Raw genomic sequence first — 16,517 nt, forward strand, 5'->3', positions numbered from 1 at the left:
GTCTTTTTTATTGTAAAGCTTTAATGTGACTTGTCCTGTTAATAAAGAATGAAGGAATAAGCCGCATGGTAGTTCTTCAGTTATCAGTGTAATTTGATACTGTACTCCTGTATACCATTATTCATTTTCTTGAACTGAAGCTATAGATCTTTACTCAGAAGGACTGAGTTAAACCAAAGAAAAATTCTTAATCTTCCAAGCACCAATTTTAATTTTTAATTTTCAGTTCAAGGCACAAATGGAAATACAAATAAAATAGTTTGATTAAGTTCAAAAAGCATTTAGAACAATTGCAACAAAATAAAAATGAAACATGAACAATAAATATAACAGCGGAGACATCATTCAGTACAATTTAATTCAGTTTTGTTTATATAGCTCCAAATCACAACAGTAGTTGCCTCGTGCTGCCCTCACACCACGTAACAATGTGAAGCTTGACAGCCAGCAAACACAACAGAAGAGATCTCCACAAGGCTTGCTTTTCTTGACTTTGAAGAGCTTTTTAAACCCTTTCCTTTCTTAAGGCTTCTCCTCGTTTTTCTAACTGAAATGTACAGAAAATTAAACATAAATTGCTTGCTAATATACACATCTTAATCACAAAGACGAACGTTTCCCAAGGCACAAGCGTGTAGGGCACATTAAGCGTGTACATTAGTGTGCACATTAGTGTGCTTTCTCTCTTATTTCTGAGTGGAGGGAGCAGGACAAAAGACACGCTATGGAAGAGAGCCAGAGATTAATAATAACTGATGATTAAATGCAGAATGATGTATAAACACACAGTCAGTGAAAAACGTGAATGAAGAAGACACAACACTGAATCAAAAGGCATTTGGCATAACTAGCTCTTTGAGAAAACTCTCAGAGTCCCAGAGCTTCTTTCTTCACGCTGGAACCCAACAGGATATTTCCAGCGTCCACACACTCTGACTCACATGGTGCTAAGAACACAAAACACAAGGATTAAAGAATGAATTTGCAAGAATAGCTCACTTTAACTTTGTGTCATGGATATGCAGCATTTTCTGTTATTATCGTGTTACTACCATTCTGAGCACGGAGCCATGAGGCAGCCTTCATAGCCAGAAGCTCCCACTCGTCCTTTGCATCCATCTTGAAAGCATGAAGCCAGATCAGAGCCAGAACGGTGGCCCACACTTCATTGTTGCCCTAATTCCCCAATAAAAGACAAATAAAACAGGGAGCACAAACACACACACACACACACACACACACACACACACACACACACACACACACACACACACACACACACACACACACACACACACAACGAGCCTGAGAGCAATTGACTTTATTCAGTACAATAAACAAGCCATGCACACTTATTTTGTGTGTTTTGCCAGAGGCTTCTCTCTCCTGCAGTGTTATTGCTGTTATCCTGGGGTATTTCTGAAGGTATTTGATAGAGCATCATCTCCTGCAATACTCTGTTTAGACCAGATGTGTCTAATTTTACATCGTAGGCCACGTTCAGCCCACTTTGATCTTAAGTGGGTCGGACCACTGAAACTAAAGTTGTTACATATTTAACCGTTTTTCTACATAATGAAGAAAAACCTGCTGTAACATAGAAGGAAACCTGTCAGTACGACTCTTTGAACTTAAATTATAGTAAATAAATGTGTAAAATTCTCTAGACTGTCCAGTTTTTGTTAGTCACAAAAAAACCAAACAAATTTCTATAGATGAAAGTGAAAAATTAACTTCTCGGTCATTTAATTGTTTATTGCTTAATTACTTTGTGTAGTATGAATGACCATAAGGGAGATTTTAAATCAGAAGGAAAAGATGCAAAACTTATGAAAAGGTTTAAAAGTCCAAAATTGATGCTTGTGCTTGTTAGTGGTGAGCAGCAGTTTAAACAGGTTCAGAAATATAAATGGCTTCCAGTGTCATATTCAGGTCTGTGAGACTAATTTAGACACACAGACACTGAGCCATGGCTCTGGAGGAAATCCACACATTTCTGCATCTCTGTCATTTGAAGGCATTTTGTATATAGTTTATTTTAGGTAATATTCTACACTGAACTGTAATTTTAGTCTTTTTCAAGGAAGCAATTTTTCATTCAGTGACCCCTGTGGTACTTGGAATGAGAAGCCTGGGTCCCTTCAATTACAACCAACCCTGCCCCCATGAAACCCAGGGCTTTCCGGCTCTTATATGAACACCAGGCAATACATGGCACAGAGAACGGGCAACAACAGAAAGTAAGTGGAGTTAAAACAGCAACAGGCAGCCAGTTACATGTGAATGTAGGTACACCAAGACAAATTAATGCTTCTACACACATAATCTCAACAAACTACCTTTACATAAAAGGGTTCTGATCTTAGTTTTTACAATTGTGATAACATAACTAATGTAACATAAGGCAAATACCTTCACGGACACCTCTTATGAGGGAAATACTTTTTGCCAGTTTTTACTACAGCTGACTTCATTTTCATCTTTTGGGTTATGTTATGTTTAATATTTGTAATTTCTTTCTATATTTTGTACCATAAAATTTGATTAACATGCATATCATCACTTTTTGTAATGACTGAAACTGACAAAAACCCACCTTTTCAGGCTTTGACTTTTTCACCTCCTTGCTGGTCTTTCCCAGTGCAGTAGCCAGAGCTGGATCAAGCAGCCAGCAGCCAGACGCCTCCTGGAGGGAGACTAACTGTAGCAAAGGGTCTCTGGATAGGTGCTCATGCACAGCAGCTGGGGGAAAAAAAGTACAAAGATGAAATAATAACTGAACATCAAGTGTCCAGTCATGGCCTTTCTATCTAATTAAAAAAATAAATATTATACAGTAAATTTACAGTAAGGCACTTTTTGCTCCTTTTTTTGTGGTACCAAACTGCGCTCACTTCTTCCCATGTAAAGTTTTGCAGTGCAGTGTTATGGTAAGATGAGTCTGATGTGGCAACAACAATGAAGAATTTATTGGGTGCCCTGATATTCTGTAAAAGATGGAAACTAAAAGATTTATGTGTCTACTTTTAACCAACATTACCTTCGTAAACAAACATATGTGAAGCAGCATAATGCTTGGCAGGCATCTTATGAGAGTTCCAAAAGACAGGTAGTTTCTTCTTCATGTGAGGAAATAGCCCTTTTTTGCTGTGAGACTTTGTTGGTTCATAGCAATGAGCTGCTGAGAGATTAGAGAGACCGCAACTCAGTAAAGCTCAAGTCATTATTATAAAAAACACACACACACTACAGTCCAATTGGGTGATCTGGTAATTCATTACTTTCATATGACTAACACTGAGATTAAGTTCATTCCTTCCTGATAAATAGAAATCCACATCCATCCAGTGCAGTGATGGTCATCTAAACAAAGTAAAGCTGCTCCAATTCCACTGGCTTCCACAGCCCTGACTAAACAAATGTGCAACAAATGCAATGGCATCTCTCTTAAATGTAGGACAATGAAAACTCTTCAACTGCTATATGTCAGGAACTGGTTCATATGTTTTTTGTTGCTTTAGACAGCAGCCTACCCAAATAGCAAGCAGGTCTGGCCCAGATCTGGTATCAAGCCGGCACTTCTGACTGACTGGTGTCATGGCAGCTATAAAAGAATAAGTCCATTCTCTGAACAGAGTTTCGTCATGTTACTTTTGCGCTATTATGTTCCGGCACATGTTGTTATTACATGGCTTGATTAAAGTACACATAAGGCTGACATAAGGCACAGGACCACCAGTGTGCCTGCAACTGACCTTGTTCTGGCCCATGTGTGGGCCATCTCTGGCAAACCAGATCTGGACCACCAAAGGGCCGTCATTCTTTGCGGTATGTGGGCCATGTGTAAGCACATTGTGTGGGCCAGATCCAGGCCATACCAATTTTGCTAAATGGGTATGCTTATAATTACAAAACACAAAATATTAAAAAAACAAAACAAACAAAAGAAAAGAAAACATTTTTCCTTGCCTAATCCCTTGAATGCTGAGAACGCAAAAAAAGAAGAAAAAAGAAAGAAAGGTGAAAACACGTTAGTAAAAAGAATTTTCAAACCTTTTGGCTGTTGTGCTTCATACATGACTCACCACAAACAATTGGCTGTATTGGTCTCCAATCAGCTTGCTAGCTACTGCATTCCAGAAACACTGTCAAAGGTGTAGCCCAACCCATTTCAGTTAGTATGTTTAATTATTTTATTTTAAAAAATATTATTTTTTAAGACCATTGTTGGTTTTAGTCTAGTTTAAACCAAACCAGTCCACTGGATTTAGCTACATTTTGGACAGTGTTTTTTGGAATACAGTAGCTAGCGAGCCAACCAGAATTTTTGCATCCAAGACTGTGATTGGTTGGTTTTTGAGCGTGCAGGAAGCAGAGGTGTTGAAAGCATGATCGTCACACTGAGAGCAGGACGGTAGATGTCTATGAGCACACAGACCAGATTTCTGAGCAGGAGAAAATGCCAACAACTGAGCGAGAGGGGCTGTTATTGTGTGTGTATATAGATATTAGCAAACACTGAAATACATTTAGCAGCAATGAATTTTGTTCGCTCAAATTAAGCTTTTCTTCATTCAAAATAATTTTCTCCTGAAAATGCAACATTTGTACTTACAAAAATAATATACATACACTCAGAGCAGAGGCACAAAAATAATGCCATAGATTTTATAACTAAAATAACATATCATAACTCCTACATAACTCATACACACCAAAAGTTGCTGGCTGACAATATTATAACGATTTGCAGAATCCTCTGGGTCAAAACTACTGTAAGATGACGTAAAGACTCCATCAACACTTAAAAGTATTAGGGAACAAATTTATTGGGTAACCAATGCTTTTTTACATGCATCCCTCTCTCTCATACTGCTGTCTGATCAGTACCTACATTATTTTTACCATCTTGTTGCTAATCATTCTTTTCATTTGGGTCTGACCTTCTCTTAAACCAAACATTTTACTGGTTTTATTCATGCTCAACCATCTTTGCTTCAGAGCTGTGGCTGACTTTTAGCTTTGCTTTTGGCAAAAACTCACAGGGTGTCGGAACATTTCTGCACACAAGAGGTCCTTGAATCACTTCGCTGTTGTCTTTGTTGACAGCAATGAAGGCAGTGAAAGAACTGCTCACTCCTGTTTGGACACTGAGATGCACCACCTTCTCCTTCACACCTCCAACTTGCTGTCCTCTGTGCTCTCTCTCCTCCATCTCCAGGGAGCGAATCAGAGTTCGAGCACCCAACCTGTGGACTGTTAATCTGCAGATAAGAAGGAACACACCAAGAGATGGGTGACTTAAGTGTTTCTTTGTTTTTTTTACCATTGTATTTTTTAAAGGTTATATAGAGTTGGAGTCAAACTCCCCAAAAATCACATCAGATACCATGATTGAAAACAAATGCTCATACCTAGAAGTAATCAAAATCCAAATGACACATGAGCACTTTCTTCAGGTTTTAAACCTGCTGATAGCGCTGATATTAGAGTTTGGATTGTTACAATATTTGTGATTAAGACTAAAAGAATTTATAATTAATATCTCAATGAGCAAATTCCACTGATTCATTCTCACTGATAGTGAGAAAGAAGTGTCTCCTCCTGTGTGAGTGGTTAGTAATTACAGCAAACAAGAGAATGTTATCTTTTTTACTTTATTTAAAAGGTTTGTGGATAAGCTCAGCATGCGGAGTAGAAGTTATGAAGAGACTCAGAAGTACCACTGCAGGACTTGGTTGTGCATTAGCAACAAAAAGTTTAATTTGAGCCTGAGAGGGTTAATATCCTATTGCATTCAATCACTTCTGAGTAAAAAGAAGTCATAAAATATGTATGTGGGGTAATCAGGTTGTTAGTTTTTAACTGTTGCAAATCGGCAACGCCTGCCTTGAGAGGGTTAATTACTCATGTCGACTCTTAGTCACCAAGATTATGCAATAAGAAGTAAATGTCAGTGGTTGACCTATTTAAATACTTTATTTCAGATGTGAACACAACATATTTCAGTCCATATTCATTATAATCTACTGCTATTTTCAACCCAATATATCTAAAGTCATGAACCAATGAAAAGTACTGAGTTTCTTAAACTCTGTTTTACCCAGTGTCCTCTGCAGGTCTGAGACTGAAGTGCAGCTGGTTCTCAGAGGGATGACCTGCCAGGCTGTACTTCACCGTCACACAGCCCTCTGCTGCCTCTGAGCTCTGACACAGTATCACAGGGTTAGAAGTCATGAAATAGTTAAACAACAACATGAGAGGCTGCTGCTCCTACCTGTCCACTGAGCTGGGAATAAATCAGTGACCTCTGACCCTGGAAAAGTGCTGTGATTGGTGGAGAGAGGACAGTGACAGACACTTCCTTTGGTAAATCCCATGTGACTGAGATGTCGACCACAGTCGGCTGCAGAGCAAATCGCAGCGACTGCATCGCCTGAAAAATAATGAAAAACTCTCCAAATATACACAAACAGTTGGAACAGACATTTTACTCACTGCAGGTCTGATCACAAATATGTATCTGCTGCTGCTGCTGCAATGTTTAACTTGACTTTTAATTGTGTTTAATGTCTTACTTTTGCCTGCATCCTGTCAGTCCCTGTGATGAACTGAGCGTGACCTCCTCCTTCTTTGGCCATCCCATTGATGAGAGCAGAGCTGGCCCCTTCCCCAATCCCAAAAGAGAAACACCTGCAATACAACAATTTTCTACATAGAGGACATGTTGGACATTTTGGGAATTGTGTAGACGTACTTGTGTTTTTGTGGTTTCACCTGCGAGAATCTGAGTTCTTCTTCACCAGATCTATCACTTCTTTGGTGTTCCTCACCTCTCCATCAGTAAAGACAAACAGCTAGAGAGGAGAGTTGGCACATGAAGACATAACATCAGACCCAGAAACACACAGCTTGTTCTGAGAGCTGAGTTAGGATTCAGAAACACAAATGTTTTTATGGTAGTGTGCAACGAACAATGTACAGTTAGTATGAACTCCAAACTAAAGAACAAAGCTGTTACATGAACAACGATTATATTCACAGGGTTAAAATATGTGATATATTAAAAGTTAGATTGTACACTAATGCCAATGCTGAGAAACATTTGTAGAGCGTGTGTGGTCCAAGTTTTGTCCAATGTTTTTATGAAACTGAATCTGCTCTATGTAGATACATCCCTATAAAGCATCTTCATGGTGATATAAAAAAAGCTAAAATATCCTAAATCATTATATTTTAAGATGAAGTTGTTCTAAGGCTAAAGCAAGGCAAGCAGAAAGTAAAATTAAGTTCAAAGGAAATTTCCAGGAGATTAATGCAAAGCAGTTTGTGTGTGTGTGTGTGTGTGTGTGTGTGTGTGTGTGTGTGTGTGTGTGTGTGTGTGTGTGTGTGTGTGTGTGTGCGCATATGGGTTCTTACTATCTTGGTGGGGACCAAAGTCTGAAATTTACTGTACTGGTGGGGACCAAAATCCAGGTCTCCACGTTGTTGGAGGCATTTTTCACACTTAAATTGTGGTTTTAGTGTTTTAGGGTTACAATTGGTTTATGGTTAATGGTTAAGTTTAGGGAAAGCATTATGTTATTGGGATGTCCCCACGAGGACAGCAAACCAGAAGAGCATGTGAGTGTGTGTTACCTGTCGAGGCTGATTGGGAATGCAGGGCTGGTTGTAAATATGTTTTAGGGGCTCCAGGATCTCTGTTTCTCCAAGATTAGCCTCCATCTGCTCAACTGTATTTAGAGCCTCCTCCATGGTCTGCTGGCTGTACTCCACACTCTTACTGCCATCACACAGACACCAATACAAACATGCATGTATTTCATGTCAAGGACAAAAGGACCTTTGTTGGGCTGGGAGAGACTCACGGGAAGATGTGTTCATATCTGGACCCAAAACTGTAAATATTGAAACAGCAGCCCTTTGGTAAGCTCTTCAACAGGAGCAGCAGAGTATCCTTAAGGGAACATGGATAAGATGGTGAAGCCACTGTGTGAGAGGAACAACATGAAACTTTTTATGAGTTTATGACTAAATATATTATGAATACCTTGGCACTGCGGATGCGAGTATTACTCATACTTCCAGATCGATCCATTAAGAACACAAACTCTCCACATGAAGACATCGCAGACTGGGGGAACTCAGGGTACAGACTCACCATCACCACTGGATCACCCATCAGAGAGCCTGAAAAATAAAAAATGGGAGAAATTGTTTTTTGTTTATGCCAACAAATTGAACTTCCAAGCAGCAGTAGATAAGCAATTTTTTTTTTACATTTTCAAACCAACTACTCCTATCATTTCCACTCACCCGGCTCAGCAGAGGCCTGTCCTGCCTCCACCACAGCAGTGGGCTGGTGAGCATCTTTGTAATAAATCAGCAGTTCAACATCTCTGTCAAACTTGTGTCCTGCAGCCAGTTTGACCTGCACACCACACACACATTCATATTTAATTCTCAGTAATAAGTAACAACCACACACAGCAGAAACAGCAGCACTCTACCTACCGTGGCCTGGGTTTGATCAGTGTTGAGGTACTGGAGAGGGTCCAGGGAACAGTTGGACTCTACTTTAGAGATTGGACGAGGAGAGGACACTCGGGCAGAGAAAGACAGACTGTAGGGCACTAACCCCACACTCGAAAGACCCCCTATGAGCAAGTTCCTTGGCAACAATGAGAGGGAAAAGCTCCCTATTTACAGGAAGAAACGTCCAGCAGAACCAGGTTGAGGGAGGGCCAGCCATTTGCCAAGACCGGTTGAGGGTGAGAGGAGTAAAACAGGACAAAGACATGCCATGGAAGAGAACTTGAATTAAATGCAGAGGTATGTGTAAACGTATAGTGAGTGAAAAAACACTCAGTGAAGAAAAACACTTAATGCTTCATTGGAACCTTGACCTATTGCAGTGTAACTAAGGCAGTGGTTCCCAAACTTTTTTTGCTAGGCCCCCCTTTGTTTTACAAGAGAACTGTTCGCGCCCCCCCCCGCACAAACACATCCTCCAACGACACACACCCATATTTTGCTCCATTGCGGTTTATTTCACATCTCAAACATTTAGTAAACAATTAAGCAAATACAAGTAATCTGCAATAAATGACAGGTAGTAAGAGAGTAACTACTAACTCTTTTACGCTACGTCCGTACCTACACAGGTATTTTTGAAAACGCAGCTGTTTCGTCCACACGTAAACGACGTTTTTGAATCACCGATAACTGAGATTTTTTAAAACTCCTTTTTTGCATTTACACGTGGACGAGGAATACAGAGTTTGCCACGCAACAACAACGGTATGCGGCTTTCTTCACGTCACACTGTGCGCCACGTTATTGTTTACATGAGATGAATTGCAGATAGACACAAAATACTGTTAATCTGACTATCTGCAGGTTTTACACGCTTACATACACACACGCAGTTACTGTTCCTCCATTTACAAAGGCGTCACGGTGTGTGTGTAGTTTTTTTTCCCCTCTGTAATAATATTCAACATTGCTATCAATACATTTTTCAAAAAATGCCTCTCTGTGCAAAATGGGTTTAAAAACATAAACAACTGTGGGATACTGTTTGTCCGTGATTTGAACCGGGGGAACAAATCGTAGCAGGAGGAAGTAATGAAGTAATTACTGAAGTTAACTCAGAAAGATCAATTGAAGAAAAAGATGAAATAAATACCACTGGTACTGAAAGTAACTCTACACATTGTTAAGTCAGTGAGATGATTATGAGTATGTTTTTCCTCTAGTAGTTAAAATTGTATTTGTGAAGACATTCATGAATTCATTACTATTTAACGTTAAAGGAATGGTTGGCTCAGCAGAGCTCTGACTTTTTGTCAGCTTGACTACAGTGCTAAGATAAGATACAATAAGATAACCTTTATTAGTCCAACCTGTGGGAAATTTGTTTTGTTACAGCAGAAAGTGGACAGTGCAAAGTTACATCGTAAAATTTAGAAAAACACTGGAAAAGGATAAGAATAAGATACTGTACACAATTGTAGACAATGTAATAGAATAAAATGCTGCAGAGAAACCTAGGGTTGCTCTTATTTCCTTCAATCAGTGATGAATAGTAACCTTCTAGCTTTACTGAAGGCTTTTTTATAAAGCAAAAAACTATTTTTTAAGCTAAATGATGATCTTCTTAATTAGTGAGACACTGTTTCTAGCTTACTTTATCTGCTTTAAGGTGCACATTTGCGAGTTATACCAGGGAGTCAAGTACTTCTGATTTGAGGTGTTCTCTTTCAGAGGAGCCACAGTAACCCCTGTGTTTAAATTGTGGCTAGAAATGACACAAAGAGCAAAGAAACTGCAGTTATAGTAATGGTGGAAGGGCAATCAAATAATTTTGTATGTTTGAAAGACAGAATAAATGCAGAATGAGAAAGAAAGAATGACATAGCCTAACACAGCACAGATACTCCATAACCCCAAAGTCCATCCCCTAATCATGTTATAGATTCTGGACTTGAAAATAAAGTGTTGAGAAAGACAGTTGCTTTCAATGTTTATGTTTCCATGTTACGCTTAATTCTTTTCAAGTTTATCTTTTATGTCTACATAACAAATTCAAAAATATTTTATTTATGGAGGAAGAGAGACGGAGAGAGAGAAAGAGGTTGGAAATTCCTCCACCACCATAGTTGCAGTTATGAAACCTTTTTCTATGCAGAGGTGCGAGTTTGAGGCTTTCTGTTAGTGTCAACGTTTTTTCCTACCCCGAGGCTGGTATCGAGGGTTGAGCACAGCAGGCAGACAGAACCTCAGACCATCATCAGCCTGCACAGCCAGCTCAGCCACATACTCCAACCTGATGGAGGCGCTCTCTCCTGGAGGCAGACTGCCCACACTCAGAGAGAATATATCTGGACTCTGATCACTCTCCTCCAATAGGAAGGCCTGCTGACCCGAGCTCAGAGCATCATCATACTCCTCACGAGCCTGAAGGACAGGTGGCACATGTCAGTGACATTCACTGTGTTTATAAGTAAGATTAAAAATAACAATAATCAGGTTATATTTACTGTCCAGCTCACCTTCTGTTTCTCCTTCACCTCAGCTACAATCTGTGTCTGTCCGATCTTAGCACTGAAATGACAGACAGCAGCGTCTCCAGGCAGAGGGAAGACAAAAACAGCCTCTAATGGTTTGTCCTCCTTATTCTCGTAGTTCAGGGTGGAGACCACTGTAGCCACATGGTCCCTCACCTCCAGCTCCACCTCAATGCTCTTCAGAGGAACTAACAGACAAGCATAATTCCAGCAGTCACACTTTTATTTTTTAAAGTCAAAATTAGATTGTTCTCCTGCCGAGTAATCTGTCCATGTAACTCTACTAATTTTTGATGATAAAGAGAAAATTCATTTTAATGTTTATCAGATTTTTACCTGGTTTGTTCTGGGCAGTTAGCAGACCACATGATGTCATCATTGTACCTGTATAAGAGACAAACACCACAGACAGAATCTCGCAATGAAACATTTAAGTTTACATAGTATATATAGTATATTTCATTTATCAGCTTTTTCTGGAGTCTGTCTCTTCTGCACAGAATCAAAGCAAACTTTCACATCAACAAACAGAAAAAGGTTTTTCTACCAGCTCAGAAAATGGTTTGTTTGAGAGAAATGAGTCACGAGGTTCATTGATTAGATTAGATTAGATTAGATTAGATTAGATTAGATAAAAATTAATAAACCCTCCGGTGGGTTCCGCCGGGAAATTCAGTGTTCCCGGTACTCATTAGTCTGTTCAGATCTGAGGATATCTGAGGATAAGTGTCACAGCAAAACAAACTAGCAACTCTCTGATTCTGTACTTCAGTGGTCCCAACCTTTTTTGCGTCACAGACCAGTTTAATGTCAGACAATATTTTTACAGACCGGCCTTTAAGGTGTCGCGGATAAATACAACAAAATAAAATGATACGACCAAGACAAAAACTGTGATATTTTGTAAATATTTGTAAATATAATAATAAACGCGACTTCACTGTATAATTGTGTAGCTGTTTATCTGTCTTTGTTTCAGTGTAATCTATCAGAATAGGAAAAAAAGCAATGTGACTTGCAGGGTAAATTATTTATTTTATTTTATGCAGGTTAAATGTCACATCTGTTCTGCGAAGCTTCCTTACACAAACAAAAGCGCTACTTGGCAGAGAGAAACATTCCAAGATCAGAGGATCCTTTAACGTACTGGGGGAATAGGAAGACATCTTATTCGAACCTTTTCCACCTGGCTTTACAGTTTTTGTGTACCCCAGCTTCATCTGTGCCCTGTGAGCGTGTGTTTTCCAAAGCTGGGGAAATGGTGTCAAAAAAAAAAAAAGATATAAAATGATTCCATGGAAAGTACAATACCTTACAGTGTATACAAGAATGACTAGGTCATTGAATCAGTGTCTGTTGTGAGTCTCAAGTAAGTTGCCTGCAATGATATTTAAGGTCCAGCAGGTGTCAGTATGGAGCAAAACAGCAACACTGTGTCGACACAGTATCAATACGGTTTGGGGAATGTGCTGAAACGCTTCACGAGGCCTCATCTACCCATCACTAATGTATATGTATACCACTCCCCCCCCCAACAGGGCAAGTATGTGCTAGGCTTTGGCCCACATCAGTCTAAAATTGTATGTAACCATGAATAACGTGTTGCCATGTCCACCAGGAGAGACTGGACAGTATAGATGTAAAACAAATATGCCAGCAGTTCATTTCAGCTAAAGAGAGGAGCAGGCATGTGTTTGGCTCCTTCACATAGTGGACACTGAGTTGTTGTGTGGGGCACCAGTAGTCCATGTCTGTTGCTGTAACAGTAGTTTATGTTCAGAATTTAAAAAAAAAATCCCAGCTCACTGATTTGATGGGGGCAATAGTGCCTAAAATGTTGCTTAATTTTGCTGAGAGATCTTTTACTTTGTGGAAATCTTAGATGAGTAGTTTTGTGGACAAAAACCACCAGGTCATTCAGTGTTCCCTTAGTGCTCATGTATAAGAGATGTTGGTGTAATATAACTGAAGTAATGTTGTTAAGTCCTTAAAGTCATATTCTTTTATTGTCATGACTGTATTTGAAGCTATTTTTTTTTTTATTTTTGTATGATATCTGATTTATATGGAATATGGCTGAAGTAAACTAAAGTCTAAAATACTTAGTAATTTGTTTAATAGTAATTTAACATATATAATTCACATATAAAACTATGAATTGTAATTTTAAATGGTTTAAAAGCATGTAGAATAGCATATGTAGGCAAGTATATTTCTCTTTCTTTTTCAAGAAGCAAAGACAAGAAGGAAAAAAAACAAGAAGAAACAGGGCAGAGTTCGCCCCAATCATCCGTCCCCACCAATGCCAAAACCGAAATCTCCGCCCTTGATACCACCAGACCTGAAATTAAAACACTTTCCAGACGCTAATTAAAAGAGCAAGCTTAACAAAACAATATGGCTAAAGTCAGGCTACTTGTGGCGTGAGAGGTGCCATCCATTACTCACCCTTGACGTCGTCACTGCAACGTCAATGGTGCTTTATACTTGTATCCCTGTGTTTAGATTTTAAAAAATTCCTGCCACGGCGGAGATGCTCGAAACCGCAACGCCTGTTTTGCGGTTAGGCGTGGTCAAGGAAAACGGAGATTTAGTTATTTATGTCAAATTTGTGCGCCGTTTTTGACGTCACGCTGTGCGCCACGTTTTTTTTTTACATGAGATGAAGTTCTACTTCCCCACATGCGGATAATAGTGTTGCTTTTAATCTTACTACCTGCAGTTTTTACACGCTTACATATACACACGCAGTTACACACACTGTCCCTCTATTTAGAAAGACAAAGGAGTCAGGGTGAACTTTCGTAGTGGCTTCTATATTCAACACAGATGCTCTCAAAACCCAAATCCCCACGTCGGTTTTGAATACATTTCTTTTTTTAAATGAAACTCGTGTATGCTGTATCAATCAATCAATCTTTATTTATAAAGCACTTTTCATATAAAAAATGTAGCACAAAGTGCTTTACATAGTTAAAAGCAGCCCACCCCACCCTCCAACTCACTCCCCACGCTCTGCACGCTCTGTATGCATTTTGTTCATTCCTAAGTTGTGAGTCTACACCAGCCAAAATACTGTCTTCAGTTATTAACATCTGAAATAGTGAAGGCACTTAAAAAGTAACAAAAAATTAGCTGGTTTTTCCAGAAAACCTCCAAAGCTTTTCAGAAGTACTTAACAAACCCGTTTCCGCTTTCCCTCCCAGGCTTCTAGACTTCTGATTCGCCAACATTTCTACACAGTTAGGATTTGGCATGTTCTTGGCAGCGTTTGACTTCGTTCTTTGGGTTTACATGTGGACGGAGTTGATTTTAGCTAGAGTTCTCTTTTTGGGAGAATTAACTTATCTCTTTTGAAACAAAATATCCCTCTGCATTTGAATTGAAAGTGTATTATGTTCAGCTGATGCTGAATACAAATGTAATTGAAATAGAATTACCTAAAGTAAATGAAACATTAAGTAAATATATGTTTAAATATGTGACTGAATGTTCAAATGTGGTGGAATTAGCTATTTTCACATTAACTGAAAAGAAGAAAATGCTTTGAAGTGGTTTTCAAGTTTAACTTATAAACTCCGTAAAATGACATACACTAAAGATCAAGCGTTTTAGAAAACCCCAACTTTGTTTTATTTTATTTTTTTATTGAAAATTCTGCAGTTTGTCTCATTGCACTCTGAAATAAAAGCATAGTACAAATAAGCAATTGGAGTTTAAAAAGAAATAATGGAATCAATTTATAATAATTTATATAAACTTTTGACTGTTCAAAGTAGCCATCTTTGGCAGATATAACAGCTGAACACACCCATGGCCTTCTTTCTACAATAGAAATCAAAGGTTCTTCAGAAAGTTCTTCCCATATCTGTTGCAGAAGTTACCATAAATGTGTGGCATTGTATGTACGTTTGCTTTCACTCTTCTGTCCAGTTCATCTCAAAACAACCCAATGTGGTTTAAGTTTGGAGGCTGTGCTGGCCACTCCATGTTTTCAAGCTTACCATCTTGTTCTGTTTTTCCTGAGGTAGTTCTGTCATACCTCGGGCTTGTGTTTTGGGTCTTGCTGTAGGATGAACCCATGACCAAATAGGTACATACCAGAGAATATTGGATGGGGCTGCAGTGTACTGCAGTAGCCAATTTGGGTCAGGGTGCCTCTCACTCTGTACAAGTCACCAACCCTGGATCCAGCAATACAACCCCAGACATCACACTTCATCCTCCATATTTGACAGTTGACACCACACACTGTGGAACCATCCTTTCGCCTAGTCAACGGTGTACAAAGATCCTGCGTGATAAACTGAAGATTTCACATTTTGATTGACCAGTCCATAAAACCGTCTTCCTGTCTTCAGTAATCCACTGTTTTATGGCCCAGGCAAGCCCCTTTGTTTTATTCTGACGTCTTACCAGTGGTTTTCTTGCTGCAACTCGTCCTGTCAAACCTGCAACTTGAAGTCTTCTCTTCAGAGTTGAGACTGAAACTTAATATGCTTACTATGACCACTATTAAGCTGTGATCCTCTGAGCCGCTTATCATGGAAGCTTTCAACTCTCAGACACTTGTCCTCTGATTCAGTTATGGCTTTGGGTCTGTCAGATCTCTTCCTGTAAGAGTTTAACCCAGTTTCTGAGTGCCCTTTGATGGTGAAGGAAACTGTACTCACTGACACCTTGACTTTCTTTGCAACTTCATTGTAGGAAAGACCTACCTTTTTTAAGTGGTATGATGGTCCGTCTCTCTTCCATTGTTAGTTAATAATAATAATAATAATAATAATAATAATACATTTTATTTATAGGCGCCTTTAAGACCCTCAAGGTCACCTTACAATAAAACAAGAACAATCGCAGCAAGAAAATATAATAAACATGGAAAAGTTCCCCTTTTCACACCATTTTTTTGTAGCAACACACTACTTTCTACAGCACAATACCATTCTACTGATGCACACAAGATTATGGCACCACAGTGTGTTGCAAGACTGCTTTTGTGCAGTCAAAGGGGGTTGTAACTAATCCCGAAAAGTTGCACCACTTGTAACAATGAGTAGCACCAACTTTCAAGGCTTGATCAACCTCCATTGCTGCAGAACAGCTTTAAATTCTTAACCCATTTTGTGTTCCCTGAAAAAGACTTTTTTGTATAATTCTGAGATCTAGAATTTTCAGTTCTTTTTCTACGCTCGGTGTTTCACTACGGGAATTACTCCAATGACAACATGTCTGTCTATGACAGACATGTCGAGCCGTGCTCAGGGCTCCGCCCCTTCATTCTAACACGGCTGACCAGCCCCTCCTAACTCATTCTCGCTTTCTTCCCGTGAGAAACCTGGTTTTAGCTAGCGAGGTAGCCGACGTTGTGTAACTCGGGCTAACGCATTACGACGAGCTATTTTTTCAGTGTCCGGCTAGCATTAACTTGTTAGCAAGCCACAAACC

At 39.3% G+C, this 16,517-nt stretch overlaps 1 protein-coding gene across 2 annotated transcripts; it reads right to left on the minus strand.

The window, feature by feature from the left end:
- Nucleotides 1-237: 237 nt before the first annotated feature.
- LOC309687212 (von Willebrand factor A domain-containing protein 5A-like) lies at nt 238-13,692 on the minus strand. 2 transcript variants are annotated; one of them, XM_082502004.1, is made up of 19 exons: nt 13,518-13,692; nt 11,406-11,453; nt 11,055-11,257; nt 10,737-10,959; nt 8,515-8,699; nt 8,317-8,431; nt 8,051-8,190; nt 7,869-7,957; nt 7,639-7,783; nt 6,778-6,857; nt 6,579-6,693; nt 6,278-6,436; nt 6,104-6,207; nt 5,044-5,264; nt 3,970-3,984; nt 3,041-3,181; nt 2,597-2,742; nt 1,053-1,176; nt 238-947 (listed from the first exon to the last, which is right to left on the minus strand). In XM_082502004.1, the coding sequence occupies exons 2-19, from the start codon at nt 11,446-11,448 to the stop codon at nt 868-870; spliced, it is 2,328 nt and encodes a 775-aa protein (XP_082358130.1). In that variant the 5' UTR covers nt 11,449-11,453; nt 13,518-13,692; the 3' UTR covers nt 238-867. The 2 variants fall into 2 exon arrangements, with proteins under 2 accessions (XP_082358130.1, XP_082358131.1); XM_082502005.1 differs by lacking the exon at nt 3,970-3,984.
- Nucleotides 13,693-16,517: the final 2,825 nt, after the last annotated feature.

Source organism: Aulonocara stuartgranti (genome assembly GCF_965226115.1).
Source record: "Aulonocara stuartgranti genome assembly, chromosome: 14".
NCBI lineage: Eukaryota > Metazoa > Chordata > Actinopteri > Cichliformes > Cichlidae > Aulonocara > Aulonocara stuartgranti.